This window comes from Leptidea sinapis, chromosome 27, assembly GCF_905404315.1.
Source record: "Leptidea sinapis chromosome 27, ilLepSina1.1, whole genome shotgun sequence".
Lineage (NCBI taxonomy): Eukaryota > Metazoa > Arthropoda > Insecta > Lepidoptera > Pieridae > Leptidea > Leptidea sinapis.
This window is the reverse complement of record NC_066291.1, coordinates 2,340,819-2,363,953: the sequence shown is the minus strand read 5'-3', so window position 1 is coordinate 2,363,953 and position 23,135 is coordinate 2,340,819. Positions and strand designations below refer to the sequence as shown.

The 23,135-nt window shown below is 33.3% G+C and overlaps 1 protein-coding gene across 1 annotated transcript in view; it reads right to left on the bottom strand.

Annotated features, from left to right (window-relative positions):
* LOC126972847 (uncharacterized) overlaps positions 1–23,135 on the bottom strand; it is a 56,036-nt gene that overhangs the window by 1,002 nt on the left and 31,899 nt on the right. The window contains exons 3-7 of the mRNA XM_050819941.1: positions 11,408–11,470; positions 9,842–9,958; positions 4,127–4,235; positions 2,484–2,571; positions 1,938–2,033 (exon numbers count right to left, since the gene is read on the bottom strand). Of these exons, the coding sequence (XP_050675898.1) occupies positions 1,938–2,033; positions 2,484–2,571; positions 4,127–4,235; positions 9,842–9,958; positions 11,408–11,470 (473 nt within the window). The remainder of the gene's footprint in view (positions 1–1,937; positions 2,034–2,483; positions 2,572–4,126; positions 4,236–9,841; positions 9,959–11,407; positions 11,471–23,135) is intronic.

The window sequence follows — 23,135 nt, the reverse complement described above, 5'->3', positions numbered from 1 at the left end:
ATCCAATACGTTTTAAGTAACTGTCCACTTTCAAACTTAGCCGGATTATACTTCGTCGCTATATTGTAATTACTATTTCAAACTTATACATAATCTCACTTCATGTTTCGTACTATAGTCCGCGCGGAAGCGCTAGTCACCTTCTGAGGTACGTGGGGGGGGGGGGGGGGTGAGACGGAGCAGGGCGCGATTGAGAAGACGCACACGATATATATAATCGACGGCAGAATGAGTTAGCTTGACGTTTGTCTACATCCCCCGCCCTGCCGCTCACATACCTCAGGCGGTGACTAGCGCTTCCGCGCACACTATAGTTTATAGTGTGTATAATTTCAATTTTTACTTATTACGTAGTATCCTCTTTGGAGAGCATTGGCTTACGAAGATCATCAAACTCTTAAGATTTTTATCCAGAAACAAAGACGAATTATTAATACAATTTACAATATATATTAGTATAAAGCCCGTAATTGGCGAATGAATTCCGCTGCGAAAAGTGTTGTTTGAGAAGCAGAACTTCTTTGAAACGTCACGCGATCAGTCGACTTGATTCAATCGGGTGAAATCAATTATATTCTGGGTGATTTAATAAATAGAGAATAGGTCTGTTTCTGTACGAAAAAATGCGGCACCGCAACAAAATGACGGTCGGAGTGCAGAATAGACAGAATTATAGTCTAATCTATGCGTAGAACAGGCAGTTTCGCTAGTGTTTCGCTTCTCTGACCATACCAGACATGGTGAAAATTTTTTTAAATATTTACTTTAATATCTTGCAATCTGCCTAATCACTTGGCATTTAGCTAGAGGTAACACAGTTCTAATTAGTCTTGAAATGGTATTAGTCCATTTTTTTAATGCCAATATTGACGTCTTGAGGGGCTTTTCTCTATTATTTATGGTGAAATTACTGCAGTTCCGCTGTGATGAAAGAACAAGAATAGAAGACTAAATATTACAAAGATCGGGCGCCAAATTTTGCTGTTTATACTATCGTAGGTGGTAGTGGGGCTTGTGATCACAAACCAACAAATTTGTATAACATTTTTTTTCTTTGTTTTCGTTGTGAAAGCTTTTTTATTCGATAATTTTATGAACTGAGTTAATTTAGAAGATTTACAGCTAATATTTTCTTATACAGGCGAGCATTACATATTATACAAAATAATTTATAAAGGTCTTAATAGTATGTAATTATAATTGAATTTTTATATGAGACGTTTGTGTAATGGTTACATTTTCAGGGGATCACATTCGTTTAATTCCGTGAAAAGTATGTTATTTAATTAATTTACAACTTCGAGACATCGTATTGGTAATTTATATTTGATTGAGAATTACTCTTCTATAAAAGGGTATCTGTAAAGAACATTGACGTACTATAAATAACTAGACTCCCAATCGCCTATTAAAAGGCCGTCAAAAAATGTTCGAGCGGCTTTATATGTATGTAAACATAAAATAAACAAATAAAATTAAAACATTCATACAAATTAACACCTTATTTTATTAGACAGTAATGCTCAAAGTCTATTGTATACGTTCATTAGAAATAGTAACACTACGTCACGCTCGAGACGGACGCGACCACGAGGCAAGAACATTGAAATGTAATTATTTTACAAAATTATTTAAAACGTGAAGTTAGTTACACAATTTTGTTAATTTAAAGGGGCACTTACCTGAAATGCAACACTCGATCCTTTTTAAGTTTAATTTTGCTATTATGTGGACAGTTTTTCACTGAACATAATATTGTCATTGCGTGGCATTGTATTCAAAGCGCGGTCGAAACACAACTGAACGAAAACTTTTGCTTCAGACAATTTTAAGGCGTGATTGTGAGCCTAGTGGTTTATTGTACGTAATTATCATCTTAAAAAGTAGTTATTGAGTGTCAGGAATCTTCCTGCACGAGAATGATGTAATGTTGATACCTGTCGAGGACGGTGTGAGAGGTATCCGTAGGGCTGGTATGCAGAGAATGTCCCGCAATCGTAGGACACGCATCCACGTGACAGTGACGCGCGGTGCTAAACAATTATATATTTTTAATCATCAAAACTTTCTAAAAACCTCTAGACATTTTAATATGTCAGCAAGAAAATTTTAACTCAGGCAGAAAATTCTTGTAACTATTTTTAGTTTTCTTTTTGAAATAAATCATGTACCCAATATAACAGCTTAAGAAGCAATGATATTACATATTTTATTAAAAATGTATAAATATATGTGTGTTGGATAATAATATGTTATTAGAATAGCATAACTTAGAATGGTCCTAGTTAGCATTCTATTTCTTATCCCGAGTCGCACAAGGCGAATCGAACTCAATTTTCAGTTGTGTTTGAGTAAAATATAACGATATTGAAGATATCTATTCTATAATATTCTTGAAATACAAATGCAAAAAAGCTCGTTCTACAACTAATCATTGTACTACTACAGAATTATTTAATAGAGATAATAGTATTGAAACTTACATGTGGAGGAACAGATACACTGTTCTCTACGAGAACACAGCTCTGTCGATGCTGTTGTTGAAACTTTGGTTGATATGGCTCTAACATCCTGAGAAATAAACATAATAATAATAAAAAATAATATTGACACACTTTTACACAAATTATCTTGCCCCAAACTAGGCATAGCCTGTAATATGGGTGTACAAGACAACGATATATTTAATACAATGTACTTACTTAAACATACATAAATACATATAAACATCCATGACTCGGAAGCAATCATCCATATTCATCATATAAATGATTGCACCTACCGGGATTCGAACCCGAGACCTCTAGCATAGTAGTCAGCGCAACTAATCTTCGGCTATATGGTCGTCAAACTATGAATAATGAGAAAAATATGAGATGTTAATGAGATGTTAATACTACAGATAAGGGTGTAAGTAAATGAATGAGAAGATGATATAAATAAAATAAAATAAAATGAATTCCCTGATATATAGATATCATCATCTGCATATTATAATATATGTCATGTGTGGCAACGCAATACAAAACAATCTAAGGAATAGCGTAATGTGGTACGACTGTGATCACATCGCTATATGGCAGATATCTATAGAGCATACTTAAACTTTGTTCAGACTTTACTTACGTAAAACTTAGCTGCAGTGTGATAAAATGAGAACTTTGATGAGTGACTTTTGCATTGGGCTGTCTGAGCTTAAAGCTCAGTATAATTTTAGCTATCAGCTTACACGGTGACGAGTGGTGTCAAGGTGACGAGCACAACTGTAGTGTCGCTCAGAATTTTTGGCATCTTCAAAAATAAATTACCATTAAAAGTAATGGGCATGGCAATTATTTTCATTAAAAAAAATCACTACCAAAGACCCAGCAACTTAGAAAAAATAAGTCCCAAAGAATTTTGTATTCCAAACACTAATATCATCTATGATACGTGATTGTATATTATAGATGTATCTTATAATATTAAATGTAGTAAACGAATTGCCAGATAATGAATAAAATATATATAAATCAAATTTACACATACAGCCTCACTAAAACAGGTTTAAATTTAAACAACGTAAGATTACTTTTATGTAGACTTAGACTCCCACGTCAACCAACTTAAGCATTTCGTGGTATTTCAATTGTGCGACTAGTTTAACATTTTTGTTTCAATAAAAAAATAAAAAAATTGTTATGTTAAACTATAATAATTTTTTTAGTCCTTGGTTTAAAATCGATTTTTTTTTTTTTGAGAGGAGGAAATACTGTTACGTATTTATGCCCCGGAACGGGGCGCAATATGTCAGACTCGAGTGTCCGCGTAAGCGGACGCCCCATACCGACTAAAACCTCCTCTGTGCTGTTAGCAGCCCCGGCTTTCACAGCGAAGTAGGACGTGGGCCGTGGAGGCCGCAAAGACTACGCAACAAGAGTCGCGGGGCGTCTCCTAAGGAGACTCGAACCTCAGACCGGCCGTGTGCTTGTGGGAAGGAGAATTAAAATCGACGCATTGAAAGTGTGAAAATTTCGTCTAAAGTTCCGTAAAATATTAAGTTCATGTCGTCATCTAAACTGAATTGCCTTAATATAAAAAACACAGATAAAAATGCATAAGATCTACGTACAGCTTATAGACGCACCTGATCTTGCCCCAGCGGTTGAAGAACAGAGCGATGGCTGCCACCCACAGCAGCAATACTAGGGCCACGATCAAAGCCTCTTCAGCTCGAACCACCACACCACTCCCATCTTCCGACAAGATCAATCCAAACAATATTAACTTCTTTTAATCCAAATATTGATAAGCATTTTATTTTATTAAGTACAATTCATAAGGGACATTTAAATTGACAATATTCCGACAACTTCGTGAGCGACCGTCTCACGGGGTCAGCGGGTAGCGGGTGGTGTTGTGGGGAAGAGCAACGCGTTAGACTACCGTAGCCTGTCCCCGCAACCATCTGTCACCCCGTGGGACGGTTGCGCACGAAGTTGTCGGACTATAGTACTCATTTATATATATATAAATGATTTCCACGTTTATAGTCACTCATCACGATATCTCTGGAACCATTAGGCGTAGAGACTTGAAATTTGGTAGGAATATTTTTGCCGAGTAGAGATCAGCTAAGAACGTATTTTACGAAATTCCACCCGCAAGAGTTTTTTTGAATATGAACAGAACAACATCTGTCGGGTCTGCTAGTTCATAATATATTGATAAAATTCATGAGATTCATAGCATTAATAGTTATTTATGCAACTGTTGTGTAATAAGGGTGTGTAATTAAAACACGAATAATAGTATCACATGAGTGTTTTGATACCTAATTATCAACAGTTGCATACAAGACTTTTTCTACACCTAGAAAATGAACCCTCTAAAATATTCTGAAACGGTTAACTTACTGCTAACATTAAAACAGCCAGTCCTAGTAGTAACCTAATATCATCCATTAGTGAATATATATATGCATATATATATATATATATATATATATATATATATATATATTAGTGATTATATATATATATATATATATATATATATAATCACTAATATATATAAACTAAGTATTAATGAAAGAATTATTTATTTTAGTAGTTATTTACATTTTGCATAGTGAAATTATTAAAATTCACTTGAATATTATGTTCTTTGCAGCCTTTAAAATATCTGTCGGTGTCCTGTCAAAACTTGAATTGCTCACGTTTGTAAACAAAACAATAAATGGACTGCCCCGACAACATCTTACATTTTCACTTTAGTAATTACAAAAGGCGGTCTAAGAAATAAAACCCTACAGTGTCCTATTTACGCGTATTGTTTTGATCTTGAGTTTAATTTGAGGCCAAGCGGTTTGTCACGGAAATGGAACTGCGCAGAAGGACCGAAACCGTCACTCTCACTTCTTTCTTTAGGTGGAAGCTTATGACTCACACGGGATGGCGAGGTAGTGCCATCGAAGATTTATAGAAGTTATCTTAATGGGTTTTAATAATTGCAAAATGGAAAATTTACACTTATTTTGATTACATCTATCGGAATGGAATATCAATGTTATGAATGATTAACATACACATTGTAACATTTGCTACATAAGAAAAAAGAGGTTCATGTAATGAGAAAAATTGTAAAGAAACTCATTGCTACTTGTAATAGAAATATGTACTTATCAAATCTCTGCACGACGACGACCATATAGCCGAATGGTTAGTATACTACCCTAAGTTAGTAGTCCTGGGTTCGAATTCCGGTAGGTGCAATAATTTATATGATGAATATGGTTGTTTGTTTCCGGGTCATGGATGTTTATATGTATGTTTAGGTAAGTATATTGAATTAAATATATCGCTGTCTTGCACCCATAGTCCAGGCTATGCCTAGTTTGGGGCAAGATAATTTGTGTAAAGAGTGTCACTATCGTTTCGACTTTTTTGGGTATGTTATATAAATAAATAATAAAACCCTTAAAAGGGTTAACCTCTACTCTACATCTGCAGTTTAGATGCATCAAACCGTACATACTCTAAATAAATAAAGATTTTATGATATATTTAAAGTTGAGCAAGCTAATCAAATCTTGGCAAAGTAATCGAATCTTGACGTACCAGCAAATTGAAATTAAACATGTTAAGTCAATATTTTTGATTGATGATTTAAATCTTGTTGGAGAATCTTGGCAACCTGTTTGAGTGCCTGCGCCATCAAATTTTAAAAGTTCTTTAACAGCCACTCTAAGCGATCAACAATTTGTGATTTAATTAAGAATTTTACTTCTAACTTCACTTCTCGTAAGCTTAAATATGTTTCATGGCATTTCAAATGATTAATTAGATTGGGAGGAATGTTTAATTGAACTCACAACTGACCTTCGTTAATTTATTTTCTTCCTGAACACTGATATTTAATTGTTTGTATAAAATTTTATTATTATTCAAATTTAAATATTTTTTATTGAGCGTCAAAAGCTACAAAAACATTTATAAATGAAAATTAAACCTTAGCCGTATTTAAAGAAGCGTTTGCGCATGTACTACATACTTAACAAAAATGTGGCAACTAGTTTGAAAATTAATTATTTTTATTTAATATAGGATTTAAAATCACTTATTGTGCGTCAAAAACTATCCCTTTCGATAGTTTATGCCTCAGACCTGAGAAGAACGGTCTTGTGGGCGCAAGAAAGTCAAAATATAATTACGTACTGTTATACCCCAGTTATGTAGGTATTAATGCTGACTTATTTGCTATTCCATCTCAACCAGCATTATTGGATCAGTAATATAAGCCCAAGCTGCGCGCGGGCAGCCAGTTCGTGCTCGCTTCTCATAAGTTACGGTTCTGCCCAAGGGTCTCTAAAACTATTATTGTATAATCAAGTCTTCATATTCCTTATAATATATTATATTTCTTTGTGTTAAATAAATGTTTTTTTTAAAAAGCGAACTCAAAAGAGACCCATAACAGTACGATAAAATTTATTATTAAATAACCTCTGGGTGATTGCACCGATATATTATTTACCATTATGTAATTTAATCGGGTCGTGAAGTATGAACTACATAATATATCTCTCTTTAAATCTACTGACGGTCTCTTCCAATAACGTATCTCTAGTTACGGTTACATTGCTATCACTGTTTAATGACAAGATCTATCTATCCATAGTTATGTCCAATATAGTTATATTATTAGTTATAGTCCAATGCTATCTGTCCAAGGGTAATTGATATGTAAGTAAGCGTAAAAGGATAGATTTGTCTACCTCTAGTAAATTAAACTAAGGATAGATAGGTTATTGAAAACGGTCGTTAGTGGACACTGATAGCTGGTATGAAAAACCCATTTTTACATTTAAACAAGATGGAAGCGGGCATAAAACTGCAATATAGCTCAAGTGGATCACTAACTGTTCTTCGCCTTTCTCATAAAAGCTAGCTCTACTAAGATAAAACAATTTTAATCTCACAATCTTAATATCTCTATATTACTGTTGAAACTTATATTTAATAAGATCATTCCAAATGCCTTATACTTTCAAGTGAAGTTCTGACACCATGCCTCTTTTTGAATGGAGATCTAGCAGTGTTAGCCCCAGGATAGTTTCTAGAACAGCCGTTGCCATTGCAGCTGTACATCCGTAATTAGAGTTGCTGCAACTTGTTTTGTAATGTTTTAAACTTAGCTCTGGGCTACCAAGCTATATTATAATTGGAACACTCCTGGTATGTGCGCTTACGATAGTATTATTGAACGACTGGACAAAACCGTTCCCTGGCTGCGCGTAGACTAGGAAAAACATCCACATATCTACGCATGCCTGTATAGGTTTCATAAATTATGAGCATCAAACATATTTATAATTGGTTTTAAGCGTGGACGTAGCAATATCAATGATAATCCGCGTGAGGGACGTCCTTTAACAGCGACTACTGAAGATAACATCAGTGCTGTGCGACGCATGATAGAGGAAGATAAGAGTGTGACCTTTCAGCAGATGTGGGCAAGCCTAGGCATTTGTATGAGTCAAGTTCAAAAAATATTACACGAACATTTAGGCGTCAGGAAGCTTTGTACCAGATGGATTCCCCATACTTCAACCGACGACCAGAAACGCCTTCGCATCGACTGGTGTCGCCAAATGTTAGATAAGTTCAACGGCGGCGACTCAAATGCTGTATTTGACATCCTCACAGGTGATGAAAGCTGGATATATTGCTACGAACCCGAAACCAAAAGACAATCAGCTCAGTGAGTGTTTTTTCCTTTCGCGGATCGGCCAACTAATGTAAAGAAAGGAAGGAAAAAAGATGATTGCCTCATTCTATAGTCGGATAGGTCATCTCGCGACAGTTGTGCTAGAAAATGGAAGGACAGTTACTGCAGACTATGTATGTCGATCGCTGTTTGCTTGTTGTCTTAGAAAAAAATCGACAGCATCGCCCTCAAAGCAAGATCCTCCTGCACCACGACAATGCTTCAGCGCACTCCGAAAAACGGACTGTTGAATATTTGACTATGGGAGATGTCGAGATAATGAGTCATCCGCCATACTGTACTGACCTGGCACCCGCCGTGGCGTTTATTTATTCCCAAGAACTAAAGATAAAATTCGAGGTATTCGCTTTACGAAGAAGCCCTGAAGATGCGGTGAAATACCATAGAAGAGACCCCTAAGGAAGAATGGGCCACTGCTTTTCTCAGTGGTTCCATCGAATGCAACGATGTGTAGAGAGGAGCGGAGATTACTTCGAAAAACATTAAAAGTGCGGGCAACTTTCTAAATTAAGCCGTTTTTCATTTTCTAAACATTTTCAGTGTTACCCAGGTATTAACATAATTACATTAAAAATAGTTATTTTTTCAATATTCTTTGCCTTTTCTGGTTCTTTCTCAATACTTTCCTAAACGTTTGCAGATAAACCATTTAGTGTCTGGATAAATGCTACGAAATATGATAATAAAGAGACCAGAGAAATGGGAAACAGTACAGTCTTGCCTCCATTGCCTTAGTTATTGATGAGAAGAGGTCGATTATCCACCATCAACATCAACACCAGCTGAGCAGCGAGTGCTCAGAGGAATTGTTCAATTTATACTAGTAGCCTCACTTCTCCACCGGACATTAAGTCAAAATGGGAAATTCCATCCCCATCGCGCCAGTTTTTCCAGTGGGAGGCTCCTTTGCACAGGATGCCGGCTGGATTATGGGCACCACAAAAGCGCCTATATCTGCCGTGAAGCAGCAATGTGTAAGCATTACTGTGTTTCGGTCTGAAGGGCGCCGTAGCAAGTGAAATTACTGGACAAATGAGACTTGATAATTTATGTTTCAAGGTGACGACTGAAGAGCGCAGTTCAGAATTATTGGGTTTTTACAATAATCCTGAGTGGCACTGCATTGTAATGGGCGGGACGTATCAATTAACATCAGCTGAACGTTCTGTCCGTCTCGTCCCTTATTTTAATAAAAAATGAAACTCTGATATCGGCAACCTTAACCGCGCGTTTTGCAAGATTTTTTTTATCCGAAACTACTTTGAGGAATCTTTTACCGGCTGCAGTATTTTTGAACCGATAGCTTAGGGCATACCCTCCTTAAAGGCTGGCAACGACTTTTAACCTCTGGTGTTTCAGATAACCATGATCCCTTTACACTTTCATGAAGCCTTTCATTTCCCATCGCAGTAGCCACTTGTTCATTTACCTCCTCTTATATCAAATAAAAACAATTTATACCACTGACATAACATTGACATCATAGCAGATATCGTTTGTGACGAGAGGTTATGAGCTGTGAGGATAACCTTCCACCAGGAAGCCTTTAGACCATTAAACCTCCTAAACTTACCCAATTCATTTAGGGTGAAATTTCCTCTGGCTGATAGAGCGGGATATGTGGAGGACGCTGTTGGATGAAGTCTGAGAACTACTTCTGCTGGCGGACCTCCCGTAGCACCACTCCATTCTGTAACAATTTTAATCTTGCATTTGCTTGTAACGTCACCTGTTACTATATTTTAAGACATTCGTGCAATGAAATCTCATGTTCACCAGAGCACCCCACTATTAAATCAAATAAAATTTACACAAATTACCCCGCAGTTGAGTCAAATTATTGCGGTATATAATATTTGCTTCATTGGTTATCTTCGGAAAAAATCTTCTATGCCATCTAACTGGACCTCTTCCATGCCTCCATAGTGCGATTTTGAAGGAATCACGTGAGAACAATATATGGAATAAAATTTCTTGCACGGGATTTCCATGTTATTACAACGGTTACAACAAGTTTACATGTACAGGGCGTGCAGTATTCTTTTACTACTGATATTTAAAAAGGAATAACAATACAACTGAATGTCACTTGTTTTAACCTTTTGAAGTCATTTTAGAAATAACATCATTATGGTGAGTGAGGATTTTCAGCAATTTCGGTAGCAGTTATTGGCCAAATTGGCTTCAAACTGCTTTTAGGGAAGAAGCGCCGAGCAAAGCTACTATTTATAGCTGGTTATCAGAATTCAAACGCGTTCGTGTCTCTATGTAAGTAATGTGATGATAATCACTACGAACAACAAAAACATCATTTAAATTAATAATAAACACCAAAATATGTTTGAAACCTTAGATAATCTATAAGTCTAGAACATAACGTATAAATTATCTAAGATATTAAATAGATTACGTATAAATCTAGACTCTAGAGAGACTGTGACAGCTGTGAAAACGTCGAAAAAAGCGGCGAACTGTTAGCTTCTTATTTCAGAAAACGCACATACAAAGTGAGTGGCGTATTGCGAGTTAAAGAAACCCACCTGTTGTCATGCGTAGCCTTACAGCAAGAGGCTCGATCTAAACAAAACAGTGTTTACCTTGGGATTTGGCCATGTTGAGGCATAGATACGTGGGCATACGGTGCCTATTTCAGCCGCGAAGCAGTAATGTGTAAGTATTACTGTGTCTTGATCTGACGGGCGCCGTAGCTAGTGAAATTACTGGGCAAATGAGACTTAACATCTTATATCTCAAGGTGACGAGCGCAATTGTAGTGCCGCTCAGAATTTTTGGGTCTTTCAAGAATCCTGAGCGGCACTACATAGTAATGGTCAGGGCGTATCAATTACCATCTGCTGAACGTCCGGCTTATTTCGTTCCTTTATTTATATAAAAAATATAGGATTATATTTGCGTTTGGATGTGGAAAATATTCACACGAAAAGCGATGATAACCTTAGAGTTTTTCTTCCTATTCCAAAAAAAAGGCCATATCATAAATTTCATTCACTGTTAAAGATACGTGTCAGAGCCCATACATTTTAAATTCCCAATTCAATCTGATTTGTATTTCACAATTCTTCTGTGCACTTATCAGGCTCATAGCGTATTACAATTATTTCAATAGAAGTTTAGTTACCAGCGGATATGCCTGAAGGAAGAATAGGGCGACGCGTTATGAACTCTGTAGTTTCTTCCGTATCTGTAACAAAATAATTTTATTATATTATGTGTGATTCAGGTATATTCTAGACAGTAGGAATATATTATAGAAAAAAAAATATCAAAAACAACGGACTTCGAAAACATTCCAAAACAATAAATATAATATGCACTAAAAAGTATAAAAATAATTGCGTATTTTTATACAATCTAATTAATAAATTCTAGTAACGATTATTGTTATTTTTGGAATCGGCGTCTTCCCGCCGCGGCCTTTCTCGCTCCTCTCGTCTCCCCACGTCGCGCGTGCGAGTCAAGCACATCTCACCTACATGTTTAACTATGTAGGTAGATACAAACCTACCTTGGCTGACACCGACTCCAAAAATATCAATAATCGTAACTATTGCAATGGGACCACACAGGATGCACCAGCTTTTAAATAAAAAAATAATTAAACATAAACATAAAAAGAACACACCGATGAATTGAGAACCTCCTCCTTTTTTGAAGTCGGTGAAAAACAAACTCCTCCGCCGTGTCTGTATGTCTGTCTGTTCGCGATGATCTCATAAACTACTACAGAAGAGCAATACTGCTGCAATGGCATATAATGTCTGTCTCTTAAGGTAATCCTTAATCCATTTTAATACTTAAAAAAATGCCAAATATAAAGCGGTAGTGTAAAAGCCAAAACTAACGATATTTAAACCTTATTATTAATTTATTACTACATATAATAACATTATTCAGAAATACGTTTTTGTTTCATTGTTATTTCACAATTCCGATGGCTTTAGACAACATTTTTCCCGAAAACTTACATAATTTTTTGATTTCACAATTCCGATGGCTTTAGACAACATTTTTTCCGAAAACTTACATAATTTTTTTTCTATTGAAAGAAGATCGTCTGTCGGGTCCGCTAGTATTTAATAAATAAATTTCAACAGGGACAAACGCACTCACAGAATTTATAAGTGAAGTGCAACTTGAACACTTCGGTGCTTCGGTCACAGTAGTTCGGCGTATTGTGTAAAGGCCGACGAATGCTGTGACTGGCATAAACAATATAAACAATTTTAATATCACCAATGAATTTACTACTACAGCTATTATACTATCAACGTCGATTTTTTATATTTACCAGTGGGAGGCTCCTTTGCACTGGTTTATTACTGGTCAAATGAGACTTAACATCTTATGTCTCAGGGTGACGAGCGCAATTGTAGTGCCGTTCAGATTTTTTGGGCTTTTCAAGAATCCGGAGCGGTACTGCATTGTAATGGTCTGGCTGTATCAATTACCATCAGCTGAACGTCCTGCTCGTCTCGTCCCGTATTTTCATTAAAAAAAATCATTTGGTAATATGAACTAGTGATACATTTTAGTAATACATCTCTAATATTAACAAAATAATAATAATAATAATAATATTGACATACTTCTTACACAATTAATTATCTTGCCCCAAGTTAAGTATATATAGCCTGTGTTATGGGTTACAAGACACAGATATATATTTAATATAATATACTTACTTAAACATACATAAATTCATATAAACATACATAAATACATTTAAACATCCATGACTCGGAAACAAACATCCATATTCATCATATAAATGCTTGCACCTACCGGGATTCGAACCCGGGACCTCTAGCTTAGTAGGTAGTATATCCAATATTATACTTAAAATAGTTATTTACGCAACTGTTGTGTAATAAGGGGTATTAAAACACAAATGTGGATTTATCTCACGAGGCGAAGCCGAGTGTGATAATAGTATCACATGAGTGTTTTAATACCTAATTATCAACAGTTGCGTACAAGACTTTATCTACACCCAGAATATGAATCCTCTAAAAGATTCTGGAACAGTTAGCTTACTACTAACATTAAAACAGCAGTCCTAGTAGTAACCTAATATCATTCGTTACTGATTATATACAAATAAAATATGTATTAAGAAACAATTATTTATTTTAGTAGTAATTTACATTTGTATAGTGTAATAATTAAAATTCACTCGAATATAATGTTCTTTTGCAGCGTTTAAAATGAATCGCTCATTTTTTGTAAACAAAACAATAAAAATATCGAAGAAAAGTGGCGGGGATTCGAATAACCTACTTTTTTTTACGGCACGCGACGTTCTGGGAGTGTGGAGCGCGCGTAAACAAAAATGTTCTTTTTTTGAAATTCATACAGATACCACGCATCGAGCAATGAGAATGTGGCTGTATGTTGAAACTCTTTGCGCATGAAGGGATAAAAAAAACATAGGAGTGTTGTTATGAAATTCAGTACAACATTACAACACTCTTTTGGGTGATGTAATGGTTATTAGAACATTGGGTGTTTTAATGTTGGCAATAAGCTAATTGTTTCAGAATCTTTAATAGAAGATTTAAAGCATGGGTGTAGATAAACACAGTTAACGATATCTACTAGTATACCTTTGTAACACAAACATAACCATCATATTTGAACTCTCTAAGCATTCAGTAGAGGGTTTGTTTATACAGTACTCGTATACAGTATAGTACGCTCGTGTTATTCCTCAAACAAACTAACAACACAAAGGCAGGCTTTAATAACAAAGTGACCAGAAGCTACTTGTACAATGTACACAGCACGGGTTTACAATGTACTTTGTATTCTCAAACCCTTTTTAGCAAAACATTTACTTGACGACCGATATAGCCGAATGGTTAGTGACCCTGACTACTACGCTAGAGGTGCAATCATTTATATGATGAATATGGATGTTTGTTTCCGAGTCATGGATGTTTTTATGTATTTATGTATGTTTAAGTAAGTATAATCATTGACTTGTACCCATAGTACAGGCTATGTCTAGTTTGGGTCAAGATGATTTGTGTAAAAGTGTGTCGATATTATATTTATTATATAAATAAAAAAGTCGCCATAAAATAATTGAATAAGAATTAAAAATTGCTTAATAAAATATTTGAATACAAAAAATGTGCAAAAAATAACTTTCTAACATTTTTAAAGTTGGTGCCAAGTTTAAAATTAAAATTACGAAATTCAATATTATGAAGTTCTCAGGTAGTAATTAGTTAATAGAATTAACCAACATTCACAAGTAGTAATTAGGTTTGAAGTTAAATATCTTATAGTAGATTTATTGTTATCTTTTTTAAATTATAATATGCATGTTTTAAGTTTTTTTTTATAATATTTTACGTTCTTCAAGAAAAAACAAATCCACATACCCATAATATAAATACGAGTATAAACAATTTGTTATGTATATAAAGTGATAACCCTCCCTTCTGGGATTAATACACAAATAAAATTTGAAAACAAAATTTTATGATCGATGCGAGACTCGAACCCACGACTGTGCTCCCAACTGAGCTAACCGTTCGAGTGACGTAACGTCATAAAATCTTGTATGCTTTGTTCAACTTAGTTTTAGTTTAGAAGGAGATCGCTGAGAATTCGTGGAGTCTTCTGGTACTTTTTTTATCTTTCTTAGAAACGCACGCTCGACATTTCCAACTTTTATTTTGTTCAGCAGTCATAAGTCGGAATCTTCTTTCACTTACATTAGCCCAGCATAAGGATTCCTTTATGTTAGAGATATTTTTCTTACATTCATTGCATTCCATTATTTTTATATAATTATTTTATGACAGATGCAATTTGACAAATTAACATAGACTATTATATTATATGCTTGCTGCTATGGAACTCTTCATGGGCGAGGCCGCCTCTCACGTGGCAACTTTTTTGTTTCAATGTTAACACATTAACTTTAATTTTATATTTCCGATGGCTTTAGACAACAACAACAAAAAATGTGCATTGCGGGGCTACGTTGTTTAGTCGCGATGTTTGTCGTTTTTATAGTGATGAAACAGGTGAAATTATACTAACCTGCAAAGAATATATAATGCTTAAGCTAAGACAGCCGAATACAAAAGTAAAATTAGCGTAAATAAATAAATCATAATCATCAAATTTTTACGTAAACAAAGTCTCAGCAAAGTCTAAGGCTGAGATCTATAGAGCTAACTTAACTGAGTGTAAGCTTAGCATAATCTTTGCTTTCATTTTTATAGCCTTTTAACAGCTGAAATTATTCTGAGCTTAAGGCGCGGTCATACCTCAATATCCACAAAAATTGGTTTCTTAGAGAGGCGATTACAATATAACGCAATGAAAATATTCCTAAGCAAAAAATACATTACAAAAAGAAGGACTTAAAGAAAAATTTTAACTGAATAGAACGTTTATATATAATTTGAAATGTCCAATAAAAATTTTGGAAGTTGCTTCCCAAAACTAAACTTTGGAGTTAAAAATCTCTGAATTTTCATAGATAATAACATTCTTTTTTTAAAGAATTTAATAGAACTAGTATTTTTCTAGAACTTAAACCGAACAATTATTCAATTTAATATGTATATTTTGAATAAACCAAAGAAAAAGAGGCGACAAAGGAGGGCGCCAGCGAGCCACTGTAAACATTGACTCCGTATTTATTGTATATTAAAAATCATATAACATAAATTTCTCAATTAAAAACAAGTGCAGTGAAATAATACATACGCGACTAACAACATATATTGTGGACAAAGCTTTAAAATCAGTGAATAAACATATAAACACTCCTATCGTGTTGGTGTCTCCGATCTCCGAGTAAAGAAAAGTTTGTAAAAATTTTAATGAAATAAATCTGTGTTACCTTGATTTTTAAAAGTACTCCGTGCTTCAACAATAAACGTTATCACAAATACATTACGAGTGATTCTAACACTAAATATTGAATAAATGCAACAACACACGATTTCGACGTTCACATACATTATTTTGGATTGGCTGTGTGACAATAGTGAGAGTATTATATTTTGATTATTTATACGTGTATTTGAACGAATTATCACCGATATGTATTTTGCATAAACCACTTTAGCACGAAACTAACACTCACGAGGTTTAATACTTAACTAAATTTAGCTTTGGTTTTGTGATAATAAATAAAGTGAATTCATGAAGGTAGTTCTAAATTGGATAAACAGTAATTATGGAAAAAGAATACATCACTTTACGCAAACGGAAACAGAATCAGAGTATGGATGACCTTTATTTAGAAACATCACCTAGCACTAGTGAAGACATTAAAAGCTTACCGGACCTGTCTACAATATATTGCGAATTAGATGATTTCAAAGAAAAAATTCTCACGTTGCAATGTTTATTAGACAAGGCAAATAGAGAAATAGAAGAATTAATTTTAGAAAACAATTTGTTAAAGAAGACAATTAGTGAACTGGAAAGAAAAATAACTACTTTGAATATATACACCGACCAAAATAGCACTAATAAGAAATTCAAAAAGTTCTCATCAGTTAGAACTTTAAAAGCTAAACGTAGGATTGATTTTGATATTGTAAATCCCTATGATAATCATCTCAAGCCTAAAAAAAGTGTGTCGACATCCATGCAACATGAGGAAAATAAACCCAAAAAGAAAAAACGTTTATTTATCTTTGGAGGTAAACAATGTGTGGGTATGGCTTCTCGACTCTCCACGTTTAATTTGACTTCAAAATATGAAATCTCAGCAGAAACAAAACCTTCAGCCAGTACAGAAAATATAATCGAATCGTGTTTCAAAATAAAAACTTGCCAAACGGACCAATTCATTCTTAGTTTAGGCGAACACGATAGAAATCCGTTCGTATTTATGTCTGAGACTGCTGCCCTCCTACGCTACCTAAAAGGTACTGATATTATAATATTGAATATTGTGAAAAATCCTCATCTTAACGAAATTCTTATTAATAACTATTTAAAACAAATATGTCAACAATATCCAAATTGTAAATATTTGAATTCAAATGTAAATTATACTGGATACTATAATGCTAAAAATAATTATATTAATAAAGTTTGCAACAACATCAACAACGAATTAGAAAGTCAGCATTATAAACAGGAATTTTTGGTATGCAAGGATTGGTTAAATAAACTAAAATACAAAAATAGAAGCGTTAGAAACCAAAAAGAAATGTCTACACAAGATGATAAAACGATATTGTCAGTTAAAAACTATTGTAATAAAGCGACTCAAACAATTAATCTAGAAAATAATACACAAGCTAATTTTTTTCGACCATAAACCATGTAAGGAAATGTATCTCTTGCACCAAAACATTGCTGGTGTTTTAAATAAGCTAGAATGGATTGAGCTAGCGTTGTCTGAAATAGAAGTAGATATAAGTATCATTTGTCTTACTGAAACTTTTATAAAAAGGGGAGAAGAATCTAATCTCATACTGCAAAATTATGATGTCGTTTCGACGTTTTGTAGATTGAATGAAAGACGAGGAGGTAGTTGTATTTTATTGGAGAAATCTCTAGATTATAAGATTCTCGATCAGTGTACTGAATACTCAACCGAAAAAATATTTGAATGTTGTGCTGTTGAAGTAAGAGCGATAAATTGCTACATTGTTTGTATATACAGGACACCAAACTCAAATATTACTTTATTTTTTGAAAAATTAGAACTACTTCTCCATAAATTAACCATCAATAATAATAAAAAGATTATACTAGCCGGAGACTTTAACATTGATATATTAAAAGAAAATCAGATATCAAAATTATTTCAAAATCTATTAAGTAATTTCAATATTAATATAAATATAACGGAACCAACTCGACAACAAGCATGCCTAGATATAATAGCGACAAATATTCCTACAGCGGAAGGCAAAGTAATTAAGCTTTTTCTATCGGATCATGAATCATGCCAACTAGTAAGTTTACCGAAAATATTTATAAATAAACCGAAAAATTGGTCTATAAAAATTAGGGATTATTGTCAAGAGAATATACATAAATTTAATATGTACTTACAATCTCTAAATTGGATCGATGTATTAAATGAGTCAAATGCCAATACAGCCTTCAAAAATTTTCATGATTTTTTCTGCCTGTTATACGATCTTTGCTTTCCCATATATAATAAGAAAATGTCCAATTATGTTGGCAATAATAAATGGATATCAAAAGGTATTAAGGTAGCTTGTATTAAGAAAAGACAGTTGAGATTTAATCACTACAAATCAAAGTCTCATGAAAGTAAGATAAAGTTAAAAAAATATAGCAAAATATTACGGTCTTGTATTGACTGCTCTAAGAGACACCTAAATAATCAATATATACAAAACTCAAAAAATAAAACTAAAGCTACATGGGATATAATAAAGAAAAAAGGTAGTCATAATAATATGATAGCTAAAAATTGTATTGACCTAATTCATTATAACGACGTTGATATAACAAATCCATCAGACATTGCAAAAACATTTAATAATTCCTTTATTGATTTGACTAAAAATTGTAATCATAATTGGAATAATCAATATAAATACAAAATAAATGCAATCAATAATAGTATATTTCTCTCTCCATGTTCCGAAAACGAAGTAATAAAGATAATAAATTCTCTTAAAAATACAAAGGCAACAGGTTATGATTCCATATCTACACATATACTCAAACACTGCAAGCACAATATCTCTCATATTTTGACTTACTTAATTAATATATCCTTTTCACAGGGTGTCTTTCCAGAAAGCTTAAAGTTATCTGTTATTAAGCCTTTACTCAAAAAGGGTACTAAAACCGATATCAATAATTATCGGCCAATTACTCTTATATCTATTTTCTCAAAGATAATGGAAAAAGCAATGTATGTAAGAATAATGCATTTTCTAAATAAACATAATATTATAAAAAAAGAACAAACTGGATTTCAAGCTAACAAATCAACTACTTTGGCTGCTTATTACTTAATAGAAGAAATAACTACATGTATTAACAAGAAAGTACCTGTAATATCAACCTTTTTTGATATGTCAAAAGCATTCGATTTTGTTGATCATCATATCTTAATATATAAATGTGAAAAATATGGTATAAGAGGCCCTGCTCTAAAATGGATTGAAAGTTATTTAGCCGATAGACAACAAATTGTAGAAATAAATAACATAAATGAGAAACTGGAGATGACTACATACAAGTCACCCTATTTAATTAGTAAATTTGGAGTTCCTCAAGGAAGTCTTATGGGACCCTTACTGTTTTTAATTTATTTGAATGATTTACCCGATGTGGTTGACTATAACTGTGTATTATTTGCAGATGACATATCCATAATTATTCCTGACGAGCATAAAGCGATAAATAATTATAATATGACTATTAATAAAAATTTAGAAACTATATTGACATGGTTTAATGAGAATAATTTATTCGCTAATATGACAAAAACTAAATATATACAATTTTCTAATTATAAAACAATACATAAATCTCTAAATATAACACACAGTGACCTAACGATTAAAGAAACAAACACAATAAAATTTTTAGGCATTATATTAGATTGCAATTGTAACTGGAAAGCTCAATGTGATACAGTGGCAGGCAAAATAAATAAGTTCGTTTTCGCTTTAAGAAGGCTCAGACAAACTGTATCCTTTAATGCTGCACTTACTGCATACCACGGTTATATTTCGTCAGTTTTACGGTACGGGTTAATACTATGGGGAAACTCCACTAATATTTCAAATGTTTTTCTGGCACAAAAAAAATGTATAAGAGCTTTATGCAATGTCAGTCCTCTAGAATCGTGTAGACCATTATTCAAAAAGCACCGTCTGTTAACGCTTACTGGTCTATATATATTAGAAATTTGTATGTTCATTAAAAAACATGGTGAACTTTTTAAACCAGCAAAGGACTATTCCATATTAGGATTAAGAGATCCAACTCGCCTTCTGATGCCATACTGTAGAACTGCGCTTCATCAAAATAACGCAAATGTTATGTGTATTAGGGTATTTAACCACCTTCCAAAGAATATTAGAGAGATGTCTAAAACATTAATGCATAAAAAATTAAAATTATGGCTAATAGATAAATGCTTTTATAGTTTAAAAGAATTCTTTAGCCAAAAATAATAGTATTCAAATGTAATTTTTGAGAGGTACCTACAAACTAATGTTTATTTTATATAATCTCATTGAATTAAAGCTATGTAATGTGTATTAAGAACGTATAAGTATAAATTAAATATGATATTCCAATATTGACAATCAAATATTTGTATGCCGATATATTGGCGAATTGTGCTGTACACCAATTAATTGTTAACAACTATGTTACCACGATTCATACAAATAAATCATTTCATTTCATTTCATTTCATTTCAAATCATTTCATTTCATTTCATTTCATTTCATTTCATTTCAAAACCAGTAATATAAATTATTGCAGCTTAGCCACATGATCAACACAAATATTGTACTATTGGTTATACCGTTTACAATCCAAGTCAGTCCGCGCCTTAAGCTAAGTTAGCCCAATACAAAAGTCAAGTTCATGTTTTACGTAAGTAATGTCTGAGCAAAGTCTAAGTATCCTCTATAGATTCTCTCTCTCAGCCTTAGTGTGACGTTTCTACTACGTCGATAGAATTTACAGCAGCCAGCGTACACCAACCGTATAAAGGATGGATCATGCCAGACCGTAGTGGGCATGAGCCGTGCGATGCATAACTTAAGATATCCCTGCAGAGTTCTTGATCGAAATTCAGTTTTACGTATTTTCATCCTTCAAAACGATATCTAAAATTGAGACGGTTCAATTCTGTTGCAAAATTGCAAGCGCTTGCCGATGCATCGCCAAGTCACAGATTATCTAAACTTCCCCTATCGTTCTAAATTCAAATTAAATATTTTTATTCAAAATTACTTATTGAAAGTCAAAAACTACCATCCATTCAAAATAGACTGCCTCAGACCTCAGAAAAACGGGCGCAAGAAACTCAGCGGGCTTTTTTTTAAATAAAAATATGGATTTAAATATCGTACAATAAACATTTATAATTAAAGAGCCTGAGGTTGTTCGCTTCATTCCCTGTCTGAATTCTCTATCCCTGCGTTAAATGTATCAAAAATACATACTCGTACACCGTTAATTTAAAGTACGAAAAAACTAGTTGTTTACATATCATTTCTTAGTACATAAAAAATCTCAAGAAATGTATGTCTTGAAAGATATCATTGACTGCTTTCATTAAATTCACAGCTATATTCATAAATCGCTTGTTACTCGCCCCGCCCTATACACTCCCCGCCACCATTAGGATCTAACTTGATTCACTTTCATTTATAAGTATTATTAGCATAATTTTGACCAAAAAAAAAAGACAAACTGACTGCATATCTATGACATTATTCTACATAGCCCAATCATTTGGTAATATAAACTAGTGATATATATAATATTATACTTATAAACACAATTAAGGCTGGGGACCGAGCCAAAGGCCTTGAGGAATCGAACGGACCTATGTTACTTCTCTCGCACAAGATCACCATTGTTTTAATTCAGAATCAGAAAAATAAATACAATTTTGTTTTCAAAAATAACAAAACTATGTTAGGTTAAATTAAATAGTAAATCATTTTTCATACAATTTTTATCTAGATTGGATAATTAACATGGCTCCAACTGTAATTGTTAGGGTACTTTGGTGATTTTTTTGCAATGTCTATTAAGGATATGTAGTGTGGACTCGCCCTTATATTATACTAGCATATAAGTATACTTTTCCACGTAATAAACGTGCAGTTATTACTCAGACATTGGTGCTTCACTTACATCTCGATAGGAACCTTACATGGCGTTCCTGCCAGGATTCGAACCTGTAATCTTCTGATATCATCCCGCTAGGAACCTTACAATAGAAATGTAAAGAAAAAATAAATTTTCTTCTCAAATTCTGTACACATATAATTATTTTTTATAAAAATATAAGCTTTATGCAAACCGTTAAGAAATGGTTTCAATAATGCGCTATTTTGGCGATTTTATTATTTTTATGATGTAATAATAGTTTCACTTTAAAAAAGTCGACATAAAATAATTGAATAAAAATAAAAAAATTGCTATATAAAATATTTCATTACAAAAATAAATAAATATGCAAAAAATAACCTTACTCTACAACATATTTAAATTTGGTGCCAAGTTTAACATTAAAATTACTAAATTCAATATGAAGTAATTAGTTTTGAAGTAACCAACATTCACAAGTAGTAATTAGTTTTGAAGTGATCTTATAGTAGATTTTTTGTAAACTTGTATAAATTTTAATATGCATGTTTTGAGTTGGTATTTTTTTGTAATATTTTAACGTTACCTAACACAGCAATTATTCAAGAAAAAACAAATCCACATACCCATACTATAAACATTTGCATGTACGAGTATAAGCAATTTGTTATGTATTTAAAGTGATAACCCTCACTTCTGGAATTAATACACACATAAAATTTGAAAACAAAATTTAATGAACGATGCGAGACTCGAACCTCTCGCACTCCGTGCGAGTGCTCCCAACTGAGCTAACCGTTCGAGTGACGTATCGTCATAAAATCTTGTATGCTTTGTTCAACTTAGTTTTAGTTTAGAAGGGGATCGCTGAGAATTCGTGGAGTCTTCTGGTACTTTTTTATATATTTTACGTTACCAAATACAGCAATTCTTCAATGAAAATCAAATCCACACACCTATAATATAAACATTTGCATGTTAGTATTGAGGTACAATACCATAACAACCTAAAGAAATATTATTTATGTAT